The sequence below is a fragment of the Oncorhynchus mykiss genome, chromosome 7 (assembly GCF_057628025.1).
Source record: "Oncorhynchus mykiss isolate SJ-2025 chromosome 7, ASM5762802v1, whole genome shotgun sequence".
Lineage (NCBI taxonomy): Eukaryota > Metazoa > Chordata > Actinopteri > Salmoniformes > Salmonidae > Oncorhynchus > Oncorhynchus mykiss.
The window spans coordinates 17,418,767-17,438,287 of record NC_143028.1 but is presented as its reverse complement, the minus strand read 5'-3'; the positions used below and the strand labels follow the sequence as shown (position 1 = coordinate 17,438,287).

General features: G+C 42.3%; 2 protein-coding genes across 9 annotated transcripts; one reads left to right on the top strand and one right to left on the bottom strand.

The window, feature by feature from the left end:
- Positions 1-1,496: 1,496 nt before the first annotated feature.
- Positions 1,497-9,400, top strand: cep70 (centrosomal protein 70). Of its 5 annotated transcripts, none has more exons than XM_090240464.1 (16): positions 1,497-1,666; positions 1,877-2,244; positions 2,381-2,480; positions 2,973-3,096; positions 5,873-6,053; positions 6,325-6,500; positions 6,632-6,691; positions 6,816-6,918; positions 7,064-7,230; positions 7,375-7,465; positions 7,572-7,742; positions 7,979-8,128; positions 8,289-8,457; positions 8,869-8,983; positions 9,091-9,170; positions 9,261-9,400. In XM_090240464.1, the coding sequence occupies exons 2-16, from the start codon at positions 2,164-2,166 to the stop codon at positions 9,329-9,331; spliced, it is 1,839 nt and encodes a 612-aa protein (XP_090096590.1). In that variant the 5' UTR covers positions 1,497-1,666; positions 1,877-2,163; the 3' UTR covers positions 9,332-9,400. The 5 variants fall into 5 exon arrangements, with proteins under 5 accessions (XP_090096590.1, XP_021464521.3, XP_021464519.3 ...); XM_021608844.3 differs by having other exon boundaries at positions 1,569-1,666; positions 1,877-1,896; XM_021608843.3 differs by having other exon boundaries at positions 1,572-1,666; positions 1,877-1,896; positions 2,378-2,480.
- A 297-nt stretch (positions 9,401-9,697) lies between these two features.
- On the bottom strand, positions 9,698-19,445 carry LOC110527515 (septin-10). 4 transcript variants are annotated; one of them, XM_021608839.3, is made up of 10 exons: positions 19,118-19,445; positions 16,778-16,892; positions 16,377-16,572; positions 15,907-16,093; positions 14,993-15,154; positions 12,393-12,489; positions 12,108-12,276; positions 11,816-11,948; positions 11,403-11,587; positions 9,698-10,862 (listed from the first exon to the last, which is right to left on the bottom strand). In XM_021608839.3, exons 1-10 carry the CDS (start codon positions 19,142-19,144, stop codon positions 10,847-10,849), a joined length of 1,287 nt encoding a protein of 428 aa, XP_021464514.2. In that variant the 5' UTR covers positions 19,145-19,445; the 3' UTR covers positions 9,698-10,846. The 4 variants fall into 4 exon arrangements, with proteins under 4 accessions (XP_021464514.2, XP_090096591.1, XP_090096593.1 ...); XM_090240465.1 differs by lacking the exon at positions 19,118-19,445 and adding an exon at positions 18,593-18,955; XM_090240467.1 differs by lacking the exon at positions 9,698-10,862 and having other exon boundaries at positions 11,399-11,587.
- Positions 19,446-19,521: the final 76 nt, after the last annotated feature.

Here is a 19,521-nt window from a genome sequence, read left to right as displayed (position 1 = left end):
CAGACATGTCCCCGATTGAGCAGGTTTGGGATGCTCTTGATCGAAGTGTACGACAGCGTGTTCCAGTTCCCGCCAATATCCACCAATTCGCACAGCCATTGAAGAGGAGTGGGACAACATTCCATAGGCCACAATCAACAGCTTGATCAACTCAATGCGAAGGAGATGTGTCATGCTGCATGAGGAAAATAGTGGTCACACCAGATACGCCCCTACCTTTTTTTAAGGTATCTGTGACCAACAGATGCATATCTGTATTACCAGTCATGTGAAATACATAGATTAGGGCCTAATGAATTCATTTCAATTGACTGATTTCCTTATATGAACTGCAACTCAGTAAAATCTTTGTTGCATGTTGTGTTTATATTGTTGTTCCATATATTTGATACCATTCCAATAATACCGCTCCAGCCATTACCACAAACCCTTCCTGTCCAATTAAGGTGCCACCAACCTCCTGTACAGACATTTATGATACACTGGTGTCATTTTGAGATTAAGTTATTTTGAGATTTATAGCAGATATTCAACTGAAGCAAGTTTGACATATTATGACACATGATTCCCAAACTAAACTCAACAAAAAAAGAAACGTCCCCTTTTCAGGACCCAGTCTTTCAAAGATCATTTGTAAAAATCCAAATAACTTCACAGATCTTCATCGCTAAGGGTTTTTAACACTGTTTCCCAATGAACATGCACCTGTGGAAAGGTCGTCAAGACACTAACAGCTTACAGACGGTAGGCAACACTGTGCGTTACAGGGAAGACATCCTCCTCCCTCATGTGGTACCCATCTTGCAGGCTCATCCTGACATGACCCTCCAGCATGACAATGCCACCAGCCATACTGCTCGTTCTGTGCGTGATTTCCTGCAAGACAGGAATGCAGTGTTCTGCCATGGCCAGCGAAGAGCCCAGATCTCAATTCCATTGAGCACGTCTGGGACCTGTTGGATCGGAGGGTGAGGGCTATGGCCATTCCCCCCAGAAATGTCCAGGAACTTGCAGGTGCGTTGGTGGAAGAGTGGGGTAACATCTCACAGCAAGAACTAGCAAATCTGGTGCAGTCCATGAGGAGGAGATGCACTGCAGTACTTAATGCAGCTGGTGGCCACACCAGATACTGACTGCTACTTTCGATTTTGACCCCCCTCCCCCCTCCTTGTTCATGGATTCCATTGAGCACGTCTGGGACCTGTTGGATCCTTATTCAATTTCTGTTAGTCACATGTCTGTGGAACTTGTTCCGTTTTTTTCTCAGTTGTTGAATCTTGTTATGTTCATATAAATATTTACACATGTTAAGTTTGCTGAAAATAAACGCAGTTTTAATTGAGAGGACGTTTCTTTTTTTGCTGAGTGTATTATATTATATTCGACATCAGTAATTACCTGCGCAGCGTGACTGCAATCAAACGATATGGAACATATGTTTAAGGTTGCTATGTTACGTTAGTGGAACGCAGAAGTCAAAAATGCCCATGTCTGAGACAAACCTGGATTCACCAATCAAAATCCTACATTTACTGTCCCTTACATTTTGCTTTATCTTATTGGTTGAAACGGACCACAATAAATCCCACTTTACTTCCGCGCTGTTGTTTGAAATTTGAAACTGACATTTTTGGAGAAACCAATCATCACAACAAGCACATACATGGTGAATATGTTAAGTCCAAACGTTATTGTCGGAAAGAAGTATTCAGAATGTTTTATGAATTATATGTTTTGTTTTGCGATACATGCAATACTTGGCTAACTAGCTAGCAACGTAGATTGCTAGCTAGCTAACAGTAGATAGCAGTGACGTTGAACACATAGACTAGCTATCTCAGCTAGCTAGTAAACTAACCCATTTTCACCCCTGCAGGTGGAGAAGAGATGGACCAGGTATTACAACTATGTTTGTGTGTTGTCATGGTGGGCTCCAAGGGGGACCAAGTAATTTGATAACCCCATATAACGTTAGGTGTTGACTGGGGGGAGGGTACAGTAGGAGGCTGACACACTGTCACACACCGAGAGCCTCCTGTCAAATAGAAGATGGAGCAAGAGGAACGCTTAGAATGTAATTATCTCATCGGGAACAGACATGGTGGTGTGTATAGCCTAAAGTGTATAACATACTGAGGAGAGTCAGCGTTAGCCAGAGAGGAGATGGATAGGAAGAACACAAAAGCTGTGTTTCATTCAAGAGACAAGACATATGTGTTTCTGTGGACCTACAGCCAGTTTCAGGTAGAGCGGAGCTCATATTATGCGTTGTATGCATTACAAAAAACAAAAAAAAATGGGTATCATCATACTCCTTTGTGTGTTGTATTGTAATGGACTGTGTGATGTGGTGGTTTTGCTGTGTGTTTGGACCTAGCAGCAGGAGCAGACAGAGTGGGATGCTGTGAACAGACTCCTCCAGCACCATGGGTTCAAGCCGGTACACTTTGCCGATCCCGTCGAGAATAAGAACCTTGCAGGTAATGGTTTAGTATGTTTTTGTATCATCTTCTTGCTGTAACATTCTGAACTGGCATATCTTAGCTAAATGTCTTAACTCACTTCTTGGATCATGTTGAACAAGTCGATAAGGAGGAGTGTAAATGCTTTAGACCGCTCAACATGCTACTGTCTGTCTTGTGTTTCTGTGTGTGCAAATTATTTCATAATTATTGACTCTAGGTGTGCATTGTCTCGTCTAAGTTAGTACTCAAACTCACCCCTCTGTGTGATGAGCCTTTCCCCAACTGGAAATCATTTGGTGCACACATTGCTCCTGTTCTGCTTATTGGCTCTTCTATTTCCAGGAGGCTGCCAGCCAGGGTCTGAATGTTTCTGGCTAGTTTTCTCAATGTTTTTTAGTGAGGCACTGGTCATGGTACCCAAACAATATAGGTCTATAAGTAAAAAGAACTAGAAGAAAAATGGACAATAAGATATTCTACTTTAATGTTTTGTCATCTTGCTCATAGACTTGGTTCTTCTGGAGAAGAAGTCGGCCTGTGACATCAGGACAATGCTGCGGACGATGCTTACAGACTCGGACAGGAGACAGACCTTGATTCAGGAGCTCATCCAGTCCAAGAACCAACTTAAGTAAATAGTTATATACAGTTGAAGTTGGAAATTTACATATACCGTAGCCAAATACATTTAAACTCAGTTTTTTCACAATTCCTTTAATCCTAGTAAAAATTCCCTGTCTTAGGTCAGTTAGGATCACCACTTTATTTTAAGAATGTGACATGTCAGAATAATAGTAGAGAGAGTGATTTATTTCAGCTTTTATTTATTTCAACACATTCCCAGTGGGTCAGAAGTTTATAGACACTCAATTAGTATTTGGTAGCATTGCCTTTGAATTGTTTAACTTGGGTCAAATGTTTTGTGTAGCCTTCCACAAGCTTCCCACAATAAGTTGGGTGAATTTCTGCCCATTCCTCCTAACAGAGCTGGTGTAACTGAGTCAGGTTTGTAGCCCTCCTTGCTCGCACACGCTTTTTCAGTTCTGCCCACAACTTTTCTATAGGATTGAGGTCAGGGCTTTGTGATGGCCAATACAATACCTTGACTTTGTTGTCCTTAAGCCATTTTGCCACAACTTTGGAAATATGCTTGGGGTTATTGTCCATTTGGAAGACCGATTTGCAACCAAGCTTTAACTTCCTGACTGATGTCTTGAGATGTTGCTTCAATATATCAACATAATTTTCCTACCTCATGATGCCATCTATTTTGTGAAGTGCACCAGACCCTCCTGCAGCAAAGCACCCCCACAACATGATGCTGCCACCCCTGTGCTTCACGGTTGGGATGGTGTTCTCCGGCTTGCAAGCATCCACCTTTTTCCTCCAAACATAATGATAGTCATTATGGCCAAACAGTTATATTTTTGTTTCATCAGACCAGAGGACATTTCTCCAAAAAGTACAATCTTTGTCCCCATGTGCAGTTGCAAACCGTAGTCTGGTTTATTATGGCGGTTTTGGAGCAGTGGCTTCTTCCTTGCTCAGCAGCCTTTCAGGTTATGTTGATATGACTGTGGATATAGATCTTTGCAAGATCCTTTGCTGGTGTTCTGGGATTGATTTTTTAACTTTTCACACCAAAGTACATTCATCTCTAGGAGACAGAACGCGTCTCCTTCCTGAGCGGTATGATGGCTGCGTGGTGCCATGGTGTTTATACTTGAGTACTATTGTTTGTACAGATGAACGTGGTACCTTCAGGCATTTGGAAATTGCTCCCAAGGATGAATCAGGCTTGTGGAGGTCTACAATTTTTTTCAGAGGTCTTGGCTGATTTCTTTTTGATTTTCCCATGATGTCAAGCAAAGAGGTACTGAGTTTGAAGGTCGGCCTTGCAATACATCCACACCTCCAGTTGACTCAAATGATGTCAATTAGCCTATCAGAAGCTTCTAAAGCCATGACATCATTTTCTGGAATTTTCCATGCTGTTTAAAGGCACAGTCAACTTAGTGTATGTAAACTTCTGACCCACTGGAACTGTGATACAGTGAATTATAAGTTAAATTATCTGTCTGTAAAGAATTGTTGGAAAAATTGTTTGTCATGCACAAAGTAGATGTCCTAACCAACTTGCCAAAACTATAGGTTGTTAACAAGACATTTGTGGAGTGGTTGAAAAACAAGTTTTAATGACACCATCCTAAGTGTATGTAAACTTCTGACTTCAACCGTAGTTATAGAATTCATATTAAATAGTTATATTTTTTTAATCATTTGAGAAACTCATGGACATGCAGAACATTGCTTTGCCAGTATATAGGAAATCTTACTTCTTGAAGCCTAATAGTTTTGAACCCCCAATTATTTGATCCTGTTTCTCACCTCTTTAAACATTCCTCCATCACCTTGTATGATTATTAGAATAATCTCCACGTCAGAAGGAATTGTTTTTGGCAGGTCTGTGGTTCATCCATCTACCTAATAATGTAGATCCATGATCATTTTTCAGCCAGCTGTTGTCACACAATAGTCTTGGTGGACATGAGTAATAAGCCTAATACAGAGAGGGGTAAGAGGTAGACATGGGTCCGGCGTCCACCAGCTGCTCAGCCAGCAAGTGTTAACCATTGGGGCGTGACGGAGGGAGATCACCTAGCCTGAACATCAATCTATCACCATGTTAAGCCTGTCTGTCAGAGACCCTCTCTTTCGCCTGGAATTTAATCTGATATGTATTTTTTCCCCAAAACATCAGTTCGGATTCCAGGCTACCTCACTTTAGCTTCTCTCCTGGAAAGATAATTGATGGTTTTTGACTGTTTTTCTAGGACAGGTTATTGATATATCTGACAAATCAATATATGATCGAAGGTTGGATTTTATATTTCATATTGCCCAGTTGATCACTTGAATAATTATCTATATCCTCTTAACCATAATTTCCTGCGAAAGATCTTCTGTTTGATATGTACTTACCCCAATTAATTCAATATGGCCCTCTTCAATTTATATTATCCAATTAAACAGGAGGGCGGCAGGTAGCTTAATGGTTAAGCGCGTTGGGCCAGTAACCGAAAAGTCGCTGGTTCAAATCCAGAGCTAACTAGGTGAAAAATCTGTCTGTGCCCTTGAGCAAGGCACTTCACCCTAATTGGTCCTGTAAGTCGCTCTGGATAACAGTGTCTGCTAAATGACTAATGTAAATGTAGGATTACATAGAATTGAATGATCTTATGGACTATTATCTAGCATTTAGTAAGGGTTAATTGTGTCCTAAAGGAATAGTAGCAATGCTTCAGTGTGACATTTCTGTCTTTGTGTTGCTTTACAATTATCTGTATTATATCATAATTCATTAGACCTGCCAGCTTTAAGTAAAGTGCTATCGGTGTTTGTTCCAGAGAGGAGGCTCAGCAGCACGTTAGCCGCGCTGCCCGTCAGTCCCAGAGGGTGACCGAGTTGGAGGGAGTTCTGGACGGGGTGAAGAGCAAGCTGCAGGACCTGGAAGACGGTTACATTGGCAAGGCTGCGCAACAGCACAGCAAAGTGCACCAACTTCAGCAGGACAAGAGAGATGCACAGGTAGGTGGTGCCCTGGAAATAGCAGGGGCTGGTTTACCGGCAGACACAGATTAAGTCTAGTCCCTGACTAAAAAAAAAACGCTTTAAATTAAGATTCTCTATTCACCATGCTTTTTAGTCCAGATTGAGGCTTAATCTGTGTCTGGGGAACTGGCCACAAGAGTTGGGCACTTTTTTTTCCCCCCAACAGCACATGGTACCCCCTGATTATACTGTAACTGTCTTGTTTGTCTTTTCTTGTTGTTTTGTTTGCCTGCTCTGCCGCTGGTAGAAACGCTGCCAGGGCCTGGAGCAGAAGCTGTCTGAGGAGAAAGATGTGGCTTCCCAGCTGCAGAGGAAGCTCTACTTCACTGTGACAGAGGAAGAAAAGCGGGTTGCTAGGCAGAACCAGGTGTTTCAGCAGATCCACAAGAGATCAGCTCGGCCCAACTCGCCAGTGGACCAGCAGTAAGATGAACCGTTGCTGTTAAGACCATAGATTAGGATTCATAACACAGCATTTTACCCTTGCTTAACTAAATGATTATAGATTTATGGCTGGAAGTTATAGGATTTCAAATACCTTTCTTTTCTATCAGGGTGTTGGATGTAATTGACATCTATGAGGCCCAAATGGTACAGCTCCGCGATGATATCAAGTAAATATTGTATAGAATCTTGTTTTCAATGTTTTGCTTAATTTTTATGACAACACCCTTTCTCACTGTAAGACTAAAGAAAAGTAGACAGATGTCACTAACCAACCTTTACTTCTTCCCTCAGGTCCCTCAAAGGAGAGTCTGGGGGATCACAAACATCTGACCAATCGCAGAGCAGCATGAGAAGCAACACCGGGGTCTCCCCCAATCACAAAGCTCTCCTGAAGGTGACTTCCTGTACTTTTCTAACACGATGAACACCAGAACTCTTCATGGTTCTGGATGACTTGTTTTGAACAGTGTAACGACTGTTCCTCTTCCCCACAGTCCATGATCATGATCTTAGTTCCGAATCTTACTTCTCCCCAATAGTCCTATCAGGAACAGTTAAAGGACACCAAAGTGCAGAGGGTGGAGCTTAGGAAAGAAATTCAGCAGTTGAAGCAAGACTTGGAATCTAGGCCCACAGTGAACGAGCTGAAGTCCTACAAAGAACAACTGAGACGCATGGACAGACTTATTCAGCAGAATAACATGAGGTGGGAAAACATTACGCAACTGTCGTCATTCTTGGATGCAACCAGCACCACAGCTTAACCTCACAGTTAACCCCTTTCTTACCTTAACCTAGAGCGCTGCCTGTCCTATTGGTAGTCATATCATCTCCTTTACCTCCACCACAGGTCTGCTCGGGAGTTTAAAGAAGAGGAGAGTGCTGCTCTGAGTAACCAGGAGGGGGCGAAGGCAAGGGCCTTGGCTGCCAGACACGAGAAGGTACTCCGTTTATCTCCCCTTGTCTAAAGCGGGAGCGAGTATCAACCCGCTTTACTTTGTTTTTGATTCAGACTTTGCTGGACTATTTGCCTTGCCTGACTTTCAGGTTCTGAATGACATCAGAGCGGTTTTGACTACTTCCGGGGCTCCACTGAGGCTCCATAGAGCGAGGCCATCAACCAGTCATCAGTTGTCCAACGGGGCCTCAGAGATGGTCGAGTTTGACGAACTCCTCTCATCTCTGGAGATGTGGGCTGACCAACTGGCTTCACTGAAGGTGAGAGCTGACTGACTGTCTATAAAGCGCATCTACCATGTATGCAGCCAGGTCCAATGGTCCAGTGTCAACTTGCCCTGTCACTGAAAGCCAGAGAGTTTAGGAGCTCTTCATATCTTCAACATCTCAGTTTTCTATGATATGTATGGCTAGAATAGGCTACTTTAACTGCGTACTGTTTACCATTCTCTATCCTAGAGACCCATGTCTTTACTTGTCTCTCTCTGTGTGCTTAGGACCTGCACTGTGCCCTGAGTAAGTTGATGCTGAGACTGTTACCATGGCAGCCAGCAGGCACTAATAGTCTTATGGAAAGTGTTCGAGTGGAGGACCTTATGCTAATGGTGGACACTCTGCTAGAGGAGACCAACTCTGGGGAGGATAAGGTTGGTAGTCCTGGCTCACAGCAGTGGATGGAGTAACCATGGAAATTACATCTCAATTTTAGATAAGGCAAAACATTGTACCTCGGATCATTTCTCATGTACAATGTTTGTGATACAGCAATATTCTCAGAACTCTTTATGTGAAACTAACTCTAACCAGGTGTTGAGGAGCCCCACTAAGAACACTCTCCAGTCCATGGTGTCCCACTTCCAGAAGCTGTTTGATATAACCTCCCTCAGCGGGGTGTATCCACGCATGAACGAGGTCTACACCAGGCTTGGGGAGATGACCAACGCTATGAGGAACCTGAGGGACATCCTGGCCCTAGGTAGGACTGTCTACAACTCATTTGAGCTATTCTACAGCACCCTTGGGGAAAGGGGGATACCTAGTCAGTTCTACAACTGAATGCCTTCTTTGTCCATTTATTTCCCAACCCCTCTGAATCAGAGGTACGGGGTGCTGCCTTAATTGACATCCACGTCTTCGGCGCCCAATAGCACATACTGTACTGGTCAATTCATGTTCTCCAGAACATAGACTGAACAACAATATAAATGTAATGTGCAACAAGGTTTTACTGAGTTACAGTTCATACAAGGATTTTGAGCGTATGGAACATTTCTGGGATATTATTTCAGCTCATGAAACCAACACTTGACATGTTGCGTTTATATTTTTGTTCAGTGTACTTGGTTGAGGGATGTTATTCCTTTCCCACTTCTAAATTTAATTTCAGATGACAGAGCGCCCCCTAGTGAGGTGGTAAACCAGGTAGCCAGTCTAGTCAACTCCCCAGAGGCCACGGTTGGCCATGAGCTCCACGTCCTCCTGGGAACCAGTGATATTGACAGGTACCAGCAGCAAATCTCCAGAATTTACTTTGTTTTATTCTGTGTAACGTTGTCTTAATGTTATAAAATTAGACTACTGCCTGGGGCTAAATATGTGCGCTTGTCAGTATTATTTTGAAGGTAAAGGAACATGAGGAGTTCTTCCCTGCATTCTACTTTTTGGTTCAGGAGCTGCTCCAGACTCTCGGTAAGAAGACGTTGCCATCCAATAATGCATTTTGTTTGAAATCGTTTACTGATCATGTGGTTAGTACATCTATTTTGGTTGATCTTTCAGATGTTGACTGTCTGGATGACATCATGCCTGTTCTGAGGTCACTAAAGTCAAGAAACACCGATGCTTTGTAATTATGTTTGTGTATTTGCTGGAGTGATTATGGAGTTGTACTTTAAAAAATAAAACGTTTTTAAATTGTCCTTTTCTCCCCAATTTTGTGGTATCCAATTGTTAGTTTTTACTATCTTGTCTCATCGCTACAACTCCCGTACGGGCTCGGGAGAGACGAAGGTCGAATGTGTCGGAGGAAACACCGTGCACCTGGCGACCTGGTTAGCGTGCACTGCGCCCGGCCCGCCACAGGAGTCACTAGTGCGCGATGAGACAAGGATATCCCTACTGGCCAAACCCTCCATAACCCGGATGGCCTGGAGTTGTACTTTTGATATGTAAATAAACAAGATTAATTAATACCTCTTCAGTTAAATAACGACATATTACGACAAACATGTTTTATTTTTGGTGATATAAACCCTTCACACCTAAGAACAAACGTCAGTTCATATTTGAGAGTTAAGAAAAAAAGCTGTGTACAAAAAACGCTTAAATTACACAAGATATCCTTTGAGAGGGAAAATGTCTGGCAATTGTAACGTCAATCATTCCACACACGACATACTATTTCTACGCAAAAAGGACCAAAGAAGTGTGGTACATGGCCAATATACCATGGCAAAGGAATGTTCACGCGTATGACGCAACGTGGAGTGCCTGGACACAGGCCTTAGCCGTGGTATATTGGCAATATATCCCGAGGTGCCTTGTGTCAAAACCATTTGATGTAGTGTTCAATTCAGAAAGGTCATTGAGCAGCTGCTTCATTCTTAAGCATTTTAATAAAATACAAGGTATGTGGCAGTAAGGCATACAATAAGTATTAAAAATAAAAATCATTTCAATAATACCTCAGTGATTGGAATGTAACACATGCGTGGATATAACGTAGCTCTGGTTGATGGTGCGTGTTCCGCTAATGTAACATGTGAGGAACGTCCTGGACCAGAGTTCGGTATTACTACGCATGGAATCCATCCAGAAACCCATGAGTCTACAATAATAATGCATAGAATAAATATCAAGCTATATAATACACACTAGTGGTGAACAGCATATTTTTAAAAAGACATGCAAATATATATATTCTACTATCTGCAGAATTAAAGTTGAACAAGTTCAAGTCAAGTTTCCACACATTATCTGATATCCCATTTAAAAGTGAACACTCAAGACAACCCGGTAACACAACTAATTCCGAGATTGGACAATTAAATACATCTTGAATGTCAATGTACTGTTGACCATCAAACAAATTGTATTTCTGTTTGGTGTGAAGTACAGTATTTTCAATGATAACCCTAACCAGACCTTGATCATTTGGCGCCCTCTAGCTGTAGAAGTGAAAAGTAAAGTAATACAAAAGGGTTACCAGTATTAAAGAGAATTATCAATAGTCTGGCTGGAATTTAACTAACATTTGTGATTTGACTAATAAGCCAAAACAATGACGACTATCGGTGAATGTACTCCATTTTGTATTTATTTCTCTTCTGTCTGATGGGAGGGGGGTCTTTGTCCATTTTATTTCTTCACATGAACCCAGAGCTAAAGACCCAACGAAAAAGAGGAAATATAGAGTCAATAATTTAGAGATCTGTGTCACTACATCATAACACACATCTATACTCATTATCTAAGCTTTCCTATCAACTGTCAAATCAATAGTTTCCTCTTATCAAAAAAACAAACTGATGTGTTCTTTATACCCTGCTTCCCTCCCTATCGTCTCACTGACTTCACAGGTTTCTGAAGCAACTGTTTTGGTTAGTAGCCTCGTCACAAGTTAACATCCTTAGCTTCCATCTCTAGGCTCCTGTCAATCAGAAATACAATCACACTGATGAACTAAAAGGACTGTATAATGCCTTGCAGTCCACACACAGTATACAATTCTGGTGAACATTCATTTTTGTTAGTCTCTGCACATGCATCATGAAATTGAGAGGGGAAATAGGTTAGGATTGAATTAGGATAGATTCATGTGTTAGAGGGCTTTGAGCTGTCCAAAACATTTCAGCAATAAACATCTTGGAAGGGAATTAAGCGGCCGTCCTGAAACTTATTTTACAATAACATGCGTCTTACTTTTTACGGTCTTTGTCCTTCTTGAGGTTGGCGTTAGTGTTGAAGGACTGGCCTTGGAGCAGCTCGGCAGCTGTTTTCTTCTTGCTGAAGGTGTTGATCTCGTCCTCCAGAGACCTTCTCTTCTCATCCAGCTTGCTCTTCTCCTCAGAGTGCAGTCTCTTCAGCTGCTCAAACTTACCTTGCAACTGAGGGAAAACATCAAGTGTTTTTAATACCTCGAATTTCTAGTGCTTTTCTAAAAACCCAAAAAGCTTCTCACGTGGATCTCTTCAACCAAAAATACATTCATTTAATATGAAAGGTCATTGAAGATGGGTTTTCTGTGATGAACGTCTACACCTATATGTCTCTTGCTGACCTGTATATAGCATGCTGTCACGGTAGGACACGGTGTGTGTGTGTGTGTCCAGTACCTCTCTCTCAGCTTCCTTCAGCTCAGTCTCCTTCTCCTTGACTCTCTGGACAAACATCTGCCTCATCTCCTCCTCTCTCCGCTGCAAATCTCCCAGGAACTCGTGACGCTTGGCTTCATAGGTCTCCTGCAGGCTGTAGACGCACGCGGTTTAAAACGAAATGTACAGCCTCCTCTCGCTGTATAATGTTAACATGTTTTCCCACAGACATTTTTAATCTGTGCACCTCATCTGGTTATCACAGGCCCAGAACTATGATAACCGCACGTGGCACACCCTGCTCTCTCCGTACCTGACTGGCTTGCTCTCCGGGTTTGTGTCCGTGAACCCCATCTCCTCCAGTTTACAGCGGCGGTAGAGCTCGTAGTGGCGCGTGTGGGTCTGCTCCCTCAGGTCCTCCATGTTCACACAGATCAGCATCTCCCTCAGCTTCACAAAGTCACAGTGGTTCTCGTTCTCCACTGAAACAAGGACAGACAGGTCTTTACCTCCTGGCATTTGTACTGCAGAGCCATAGGCACTTCAAAGAAAGCAAGCTGTAAGCCTGAAGCCTACACGGTAAAACAGGTTTACCTACCTTGCACCACACCCCAGGGATACTGCCGAGCTTTGACCATTTTATTTCCAATCTTCACCTCCTCGGAGCTCCCCACAACAGCAAAAGGCAGGATACCCTGACATTAGCAAATAGATCATAGAAGACACGGAGTACATTGAGTCAATATTAAAGTGATGTTGGCAGTAGGTTAAGTATGGCATTAGTCATGTAAACACCTTACTCTGCTTATCTTAAAATCGAGAGTACGGTCAAAAATCAAAGAAAGCATACGCTAGGGTTGGACGGTATACCGGTATTGCTACATGGACTGTTTTTCTTCTTCTATAACGTTATTTCGATGTTTGGTTTGTTAAAATGTGATATGCGACTCGTCTCTCTCCCTCCCTCACCAATATGTCGATGCTGTTTTCCACTTTGCTTCTTAATACAAATCAAAATCAAATAAATGTATTTGTCACATTCACCAGCGTTCTATAATGACACTATTAGTTTGTATATATTACTGTCTGCAAACAGAGAGCTTTCCTTTACTTAGCAAATGTTTTCATTGTTAGCCGCTGGCTAGCTAATAAATGTACTGAGTCAGAGCAAACATAGCCAGCTAATACACCCTGATACCAGTGCTGTTGTAGGCCCTAATCAGCATGTTTAATTATTTATTTAATATCTGAAACATGCAGTGAAGCCGCTCAACAACTACATCATACCGGTCATCCAACAGACTCCCATTCAGAGCGACACACAGAAGCATCCAGGGTCAATGCCCTGCTCAAGGGCACGTTGACAGATGTCCCACCAGGCCAAAAACTGTGAACCCGAACCCTCCAAGATCCCCCCCACAGTTCTCCAATAGCTGTCCCTCAACCATTCGAGACCCCTCCTACAGCCCCCCCTCCAAGTAGAAAAATAAAAAATACAATCAATTCCATTCCCCCCCCCCAATGCACCAACAACCAAGAGAATGAACTAAAGAGGAAAAAATACATAAGACAGCAAACATTTTAAAACACAAAAACAACATCAAGGACAACTAAAATCATAACAGCAATGCCAACTGTATATGTTTGTGTGCATGTCTGGCACTATTACATGTATGTGTGTGTTCTTGTATGCGTTTATTTGAATGAGAGTTGTGTGTATATGCATGTGTACAAACAGCTGCACGGCATCAGCCCCAGGCAAACCGGCATTAGCTGTAAAAACACTGCCCCTCTGTGTCATTCAAACTTACTTTTTATTGTGTTTTATTTAGACTTTTTACATTTATCTCCTGCGCAACAACTCCAGTCCCACTTGTCTCCAATTCCACATCCCAACCGTCAGCTTCCCTCAGCTCAGCCCATCCCATCCCATCTATCTCTGCTGGCCACCCACTTTGTGTTTCTACGCAACACACATCTTTCAACTATGCTATGATGTTTAATATACAATTTCAATCTCTCTAATCAAATATAATCCAGATTGCGAGTTGAAGATACATACTTTTACTAAGAGTATTAGTATATTAGTAATTGACTGACCCGGTGTCTCTCCAGATCTCCTAACAGTACTATTTCTAGGGTCAATTTTAGATCAATACTTAGCATTTTCAGCCATTCCTGAACCTGAGACCTGAAACAGGCTACCTGAGGGCAATACCAAAACAAATTGTTTATTGATTCTGTATCCTCACAACAAAATCTGCAGAGCTTCGATGATTTTATGCCCCAAATATTCAACATTTTGTTGGTGGCGAGAATTCTATATAATAACTTTAGTTGAAAGCACCGAAGTCTTGAATCTTGCGTTGTTTTGTATATCAACTCATACATCCTGTACCATGGAATCGGGTCATCAAAAATCTCTTCCCAACTATTTTGCCATTTGTATGGCACAGTTGTCAACATCCTGATCCTCAAATGAAACTGGTATACTTTCCTATTTATGCTATTTTTATTCCTCCGCCAGTTTTGATCCTTTATGTTGGGCGGGCAGACAGACCAGTTCCCTACCTCCTCCCGCTGCCACCTTCCTCCTCCATTTTTTGGGGTAATGCTGTAATCAATTGGTTGTACACTTGGATTGAGCAGACCTTCCCGTACAATTCTGATAACTCCATTGAAGGACATATATATCGGCATGTTGTTTGTGCAACAGTATCTTCTAAATCAGAGAGGAATAGGCGAGGTACGAATATGTTATCTGCGCATGTACTAGCACCAGCCGAGCGAGCCTCCCTCTTTAGCGTGAATGAAGTGAGATCGGGAAAAATGGAAGTAGGAATATTTGAAGTAGTTCTCATACAAACTTTAGAAGTCCGAACTAAAAAAAAATTTAAAAGAAAGAACATGTCGCTGTCATAGAACATTTATTTTTTATTGCATATTTTCTATATTGACCAAAGTCCCATCAGGTAGCCTGATTTCTGATGTATCCATGTAAACGGGATTATTAGGGAAATCGTTCTTCTTCCAAAGCATGTAAATGTTTTCATCACACTATCCACAATAATCGTGTTACTGTGTGCATGTATCCATGCTCACTGAGGTGCACTGTCTAGCACAGTCAAATTCACCACTGTGAGGTATGGAATTGGGCAGAGAGCCTGAAAGATGCCAAGGGAATGTTAGACAACTCACATTCATGGCAGTGTTGATCTTGGAGACCGTCTCGTCGTCGGTAGGGAACTGGTAGATCTGGACACCGTTACTGACCAACTCGCTCATGATCTTGATCTTAAACTTGTGGAGCTCGCTCTTGGAGATGGTGTCTGCTTTGGCGATGACAGGAATGATGTTGACCTACAAATAAAAAATACACAGGTTGTCTTGTAAATAATACATTTTCTTTCCGAATTGACATTATTCCCTCAAGAATCAAACAGGACATATCGTTCATTTTACAAGTAGAAACAAATTCCCTTTTGTGAAAGAACAGTACTGTAAAACATACAGCTATTGGGCTCCCAAGTGGCGCAGAGGTCTAAGGCACTGCATCTCAGTGCTAGAGGCGTCACCACAGACCCTGGTTTGATTCCAGGCTGTATCACAACCGGCCGTGATTGGGAGTCCCATAGGGCGGTGCACAACTGGCCCAGCGTCGTTAGTGTTTGGCCGGGATAGGCTGTCATTGTATATAAGAATTTGTTCTTATCTGACTTGTATGTTTTTTTTTAAAACCTTTATTTAACTAGACAACTAAAGCACAATCAGGACAGACTTCTGTGATTGCCCAGTGGCTGAACTAAGTCAATCATTCTGCTTTGTCAGGCTTGTTCAGTCCTGTCACAGTAACACAGTAATAATTACTCATCATGCAACTCCCAGTTTTTAACCAACCGCCATGACACTTCCTAAACTGCCCAAATACTCCATAACGCTAAATAAAATGAAAAACACCCCCTTAATTAATTCTACATTTAAACACAACAACAATTATGAAAAAAATGTGTTCATATTCATAGACTAATGCTGTAGAACCGTGGCAGGTAAAAAAAATCACCCCCCCCAAAAAAATGCAATAGTGACAGCTTCTTTTAGTTTTAGTCAGGCACCTTGCTGTCCAGTTTCTTCATGGTGACCAGGTCCAGGGACTTGAGAGAGTGTCCTGAAGGGGCGATGAAGTAGAGACAGGCATGGATACGGGAGTCGTGGTAGTTGTGGAGGGACCGCTTGATCTTCAACTCCTCCTGTAGATACGACTCGAACTGGGTGTCAATGTAGTCCACAACATGCTGGTAGCTGCCGAAGGAAACATTCAGAGAGCAGATACTCCATCAGAAGTTGCGTAGCGTATGTGGTAAAACGTGGTGATTCATGGTGGATTGAAAGACAAAATAACGTGCTTTGTTTTGTCATTCAGCATCAGGGTCATATTCGGTAGGGCATAGGCTACGGTAGCAAAACGTTTACGAAACGGAACACTAAAACACAGGGTTTAAGTTATCGGACAAGTTCAGGTAGGTTGTTAGGTTTGGTGCCGAATGAATACGACCCAGGTATATCATGACTGCACTTCTCTCACCTCTCCTGCTTGTTCATCTGGTCCCCAAAGCCCACTGTGTTGACGATGGTCAGCTTGAGTCGCACGTTGCTCTCCTGCAGGTCATAGGTCTGCGCTCGCAGCTTCACCTTGGGCTCGAAGTGAGACGACTCAAAGTTCTCAAAGTTAGTGTTGAACAGTGTGTCCATTAGGGTGGATTTGCCAATACCCGTTTCGCCTGGATAGTGGGGGGAAATACTGTTTGCTAATCTTAGTGACAACATTGCTTTGTAAAATTAGGGTCAAACTTGAGGAAAATGAAAAATACCAGAAGTCCAGAATAAATTAATTGAAAGGAAATGGGCCAACATTTTTTTCCATCTAAAAAGGGGCTACTGGTCTGGTGGCTGAACTTTTTAATGTAACATCACAACGTTACTCACCAATACAGAGGATATTGAAGCAGAAACCTTGACATGTTGATTTGTTGACCAGCTGGTGAGGTAGGCTGTCAAAGCCAACATGGCCAGACAAGGACAGGGGCCGGGCATTTTTGTCCTGTTATAGGGAGACATAGCCTAACATTAGGCCAACTCAGTATATGACAATATCTGACAACAGCTTGGACTGGTTAACCTAGGTAAATAATCTTATATTCCTTTGTTTTCATTGTGTGTACAGTCGTGGCCAAAAGTTTTGAGAATGACACAAATATACATTTTCAAAGTCTGCTGCCTCAGTTTGTATGATGGCAATTTGCATATACTCCAGAATGTTATGAAGAGTGATCAGATGAATTGCAATTAATTGCAAAGTCCCTCTTGAATGAACTGAATCTCCCAAAAAAACATTTCCACTGCATTTCAGCCCTGCCACAAAAGGACCAGCTGACATCATGTCAGTGATTCTCTCATTAACACAGGTGTGAGTGTAGACGAGAACAAGGCTGGAGATCAAATAACAGACTGGAAGCTTCAAAAGGAGGTTGGTGCTTGGAATAATTGTTCTTCCTCTGTCTACAATGGTTACCTGCAAGGAAACACGTGCCGTCATCATTGCTTTGCACAAAAAGGGCTTCACAGGCAAGGATATTGTTGCCAGTAAGATTGCACCTAAATCAACCATTTATCGGATCATCAAGAACTTCAAGGAGAGCGGTTCAATTGTTGTGAAGAAGGCTTCAGGACGCCCAAGAAAGTCCAGCAAGCGCCAGGACCGTCTCCTAAAGTTGATTCAGCTGTGGGATTGGGGCACCACCAGTACAGAGCTTGCTCAGGAATGGCAGCAGGCATCTGCTGAGTGCAGACTTTTGGAGGATGGCCTGGTGTCTAGAAGGGCAGCAAAGAAGCCACTTCTCTCCAGGAAAAACATCAGAGACAGACTGATATTCTGCAAAGGTACAGGGTTTGGACTGCTGAGGACTGGGGTCAAATCATTTTCTCTGATGAATCCCCTTTCCGATTGTTTGGGGCATCCGGAAAAAAGCTTGTCCGGAGAAGACAAGGTGAGCGCTACCATCAGTCCTGTGTCATGCCAACAGTAAAGCATCCTGACACCATTCATGTGTGGGGTTGCTTCTCAGCCAAGGGAGTGGGCTCACTCACAATTTTGCCTAAGAGCACAGCCATAAATAAAGAATGGTACCAACACATTCTCCCAACCATCCAGGAACAGTTTGGTGACGAACAATGCCTTTTCCAGCATGATGGAGCACCTTGCCATAAGACAAAAGTGATAACTAAGTGGCTCGGGAACAAAACATCGATATTTTGGGTCCATATGGCCAGGAAACTCCCCAGACCTTAATCCCATTGAGAACGTGTGGTCAATCCTTAAGAGGCGGGTGGACAAACAAAACCCCGCAAATTCTGACAAACTCCAAGCATTGATTATGCAAGAATGGGCTAACATCCGTCAGGATGTGGCCCAGAAGTTAATTGACAGCATGCCAGGGCGGATTGCAAAGGTCTTGACAAAGAAGGGTCAACACTGCAAATATTGACTCTTTGCATCAACTTCATGTAATTGTCAATAAAATCCTATGACACTTATGAACTGCTTGTAGTTATACTTCAGTATTCCATAGTAACATCGGACAAAAATATCTAAAGACACTGAGGCAGCAGACTTTCATTAATATTTGTGTCATTCTCAAAACGTTTGGCCAAGACTGTACACTACTTACCCATACAAGGCTACATGTTCATTTGTCTACAGTACACACAAACATCTATCTATTTATATGAATGACACTCTACCTGACCTGTCCATTTCTTTACTGACACAGATTGTGGATAGACCTGGAAAGGCTGGAGATGGCAGAACAGTTTCAGCAGCATTCATTTGGCTAGATTTTGTAGCTAGCACACAAAGTTAACTTTCACTGGCTGCCACATCGGCAAACTGACCCATGCGTTGGCAAACTAGTTTGACAGATTATGGCAATTTTTTTGTTCTATGTGCATTTCATATATTAATTATTGCTCAAAGGGCGTAAACAAGCTCCAGCAGTAAAACCCTGCTTCTTAGAAACTCTGGTTGGAGCTACGTTGTTAGCCACATAGCTACCTGGATAGTGAAAAAGTTACTGAATCAGTTCCAGGTCGTCGTATTGCAATCCTGCTGTGCAGACGTTCAGATCTCACAATCCTTTCAGGATTACGCAGCGCGACAGCAATAAAGTCGACTTGGAACGTAACCATGCTGACTAGCAAGCTAAACGTGTCGTAAGTTTTACAACTGTAGATATACATTATTTAGCGATTAAATTAAACAACAATTACCCCCTGAGCAACATCCGACGTAGTCATCTCGGAATAAAGCAGCAAATAGCTACAAATACTAACAGGCTGTAAAGAAAATAGGCTCAACTAAAAAAGTTGAAAAATCGACTATCTACGTAGCCATGAAAGGAATGTAGGCTTTCACACTTTTCTCGTGGTTGGGGAGACACGAGTGACCGTTATGTTTGTGTTTAACAAAATAAACTATATATATTAAGTACTACATCTTCTGATTTTGTGGTATGTATTCATCAAATTCTGAGTACAGAGTAGTTATTTTGAACTGCAGGATTGTTAGTTACTATATAGCGACCCCCATAGAATGAATGGTATAAACCACTTTTCCGGAAATTCGTTGGACATACATGGTGTGAAACTAAGTAGACATTTTGGTTCCTTACGCG

What these genes read in the sequence shown, in the direction of transcription:
- cep70 (XM_090240464.1), top strand. Translation starts at nt 2,164, where the DNA reads ATGGATAGGAAGAACACAAAAGCTGTGTTTCATTCAAGAGACAAGACA. An exon ending in GGACCTACAGCCAGTTTCAG is followed by an intron (nt 2,245 to 2,380) that starts GTAGAGCGGAGC and finishes TGGACCTAGCAG; the next exon opens with CAGGAGCAGACAGAGTGGGA. An exon ending in AACTCGCCAGTGGACCAGCA is followed by an intron (nt 6,501 to 6,631) that starts GTAAGATGAACC and finishes CTTTTCTATCAG; the next exon opens with GGTGTTGGATGTAATTGACA.
- LOC110527515 (XM_090240465.1), bottom strand. Translation starts at nt 18,673, where the DNA reads ATGCTGCTGAAACTGTTCTGCCATCTCCAGCCTTTCCAGGTCTATCCA. An exon ending in AGATCAACACTGCCATGAAT is followed by an intron (nt 12,490 to 14,992) that starts GTGAGTTGTCTA and finishes TGCTAATGTCAG; the next exon opens with GGTATCCTGCCTTTTGCTGT. An exon ending in TCCCTGGGGTGTGGTGCAAG is followed by an intron (nt 12,277 to 12,392) that starts GTAGGTAAACCT and finishes TCCTTGTTTCAG; the next exon opens with TGGAGAACGAGAACCACTGT.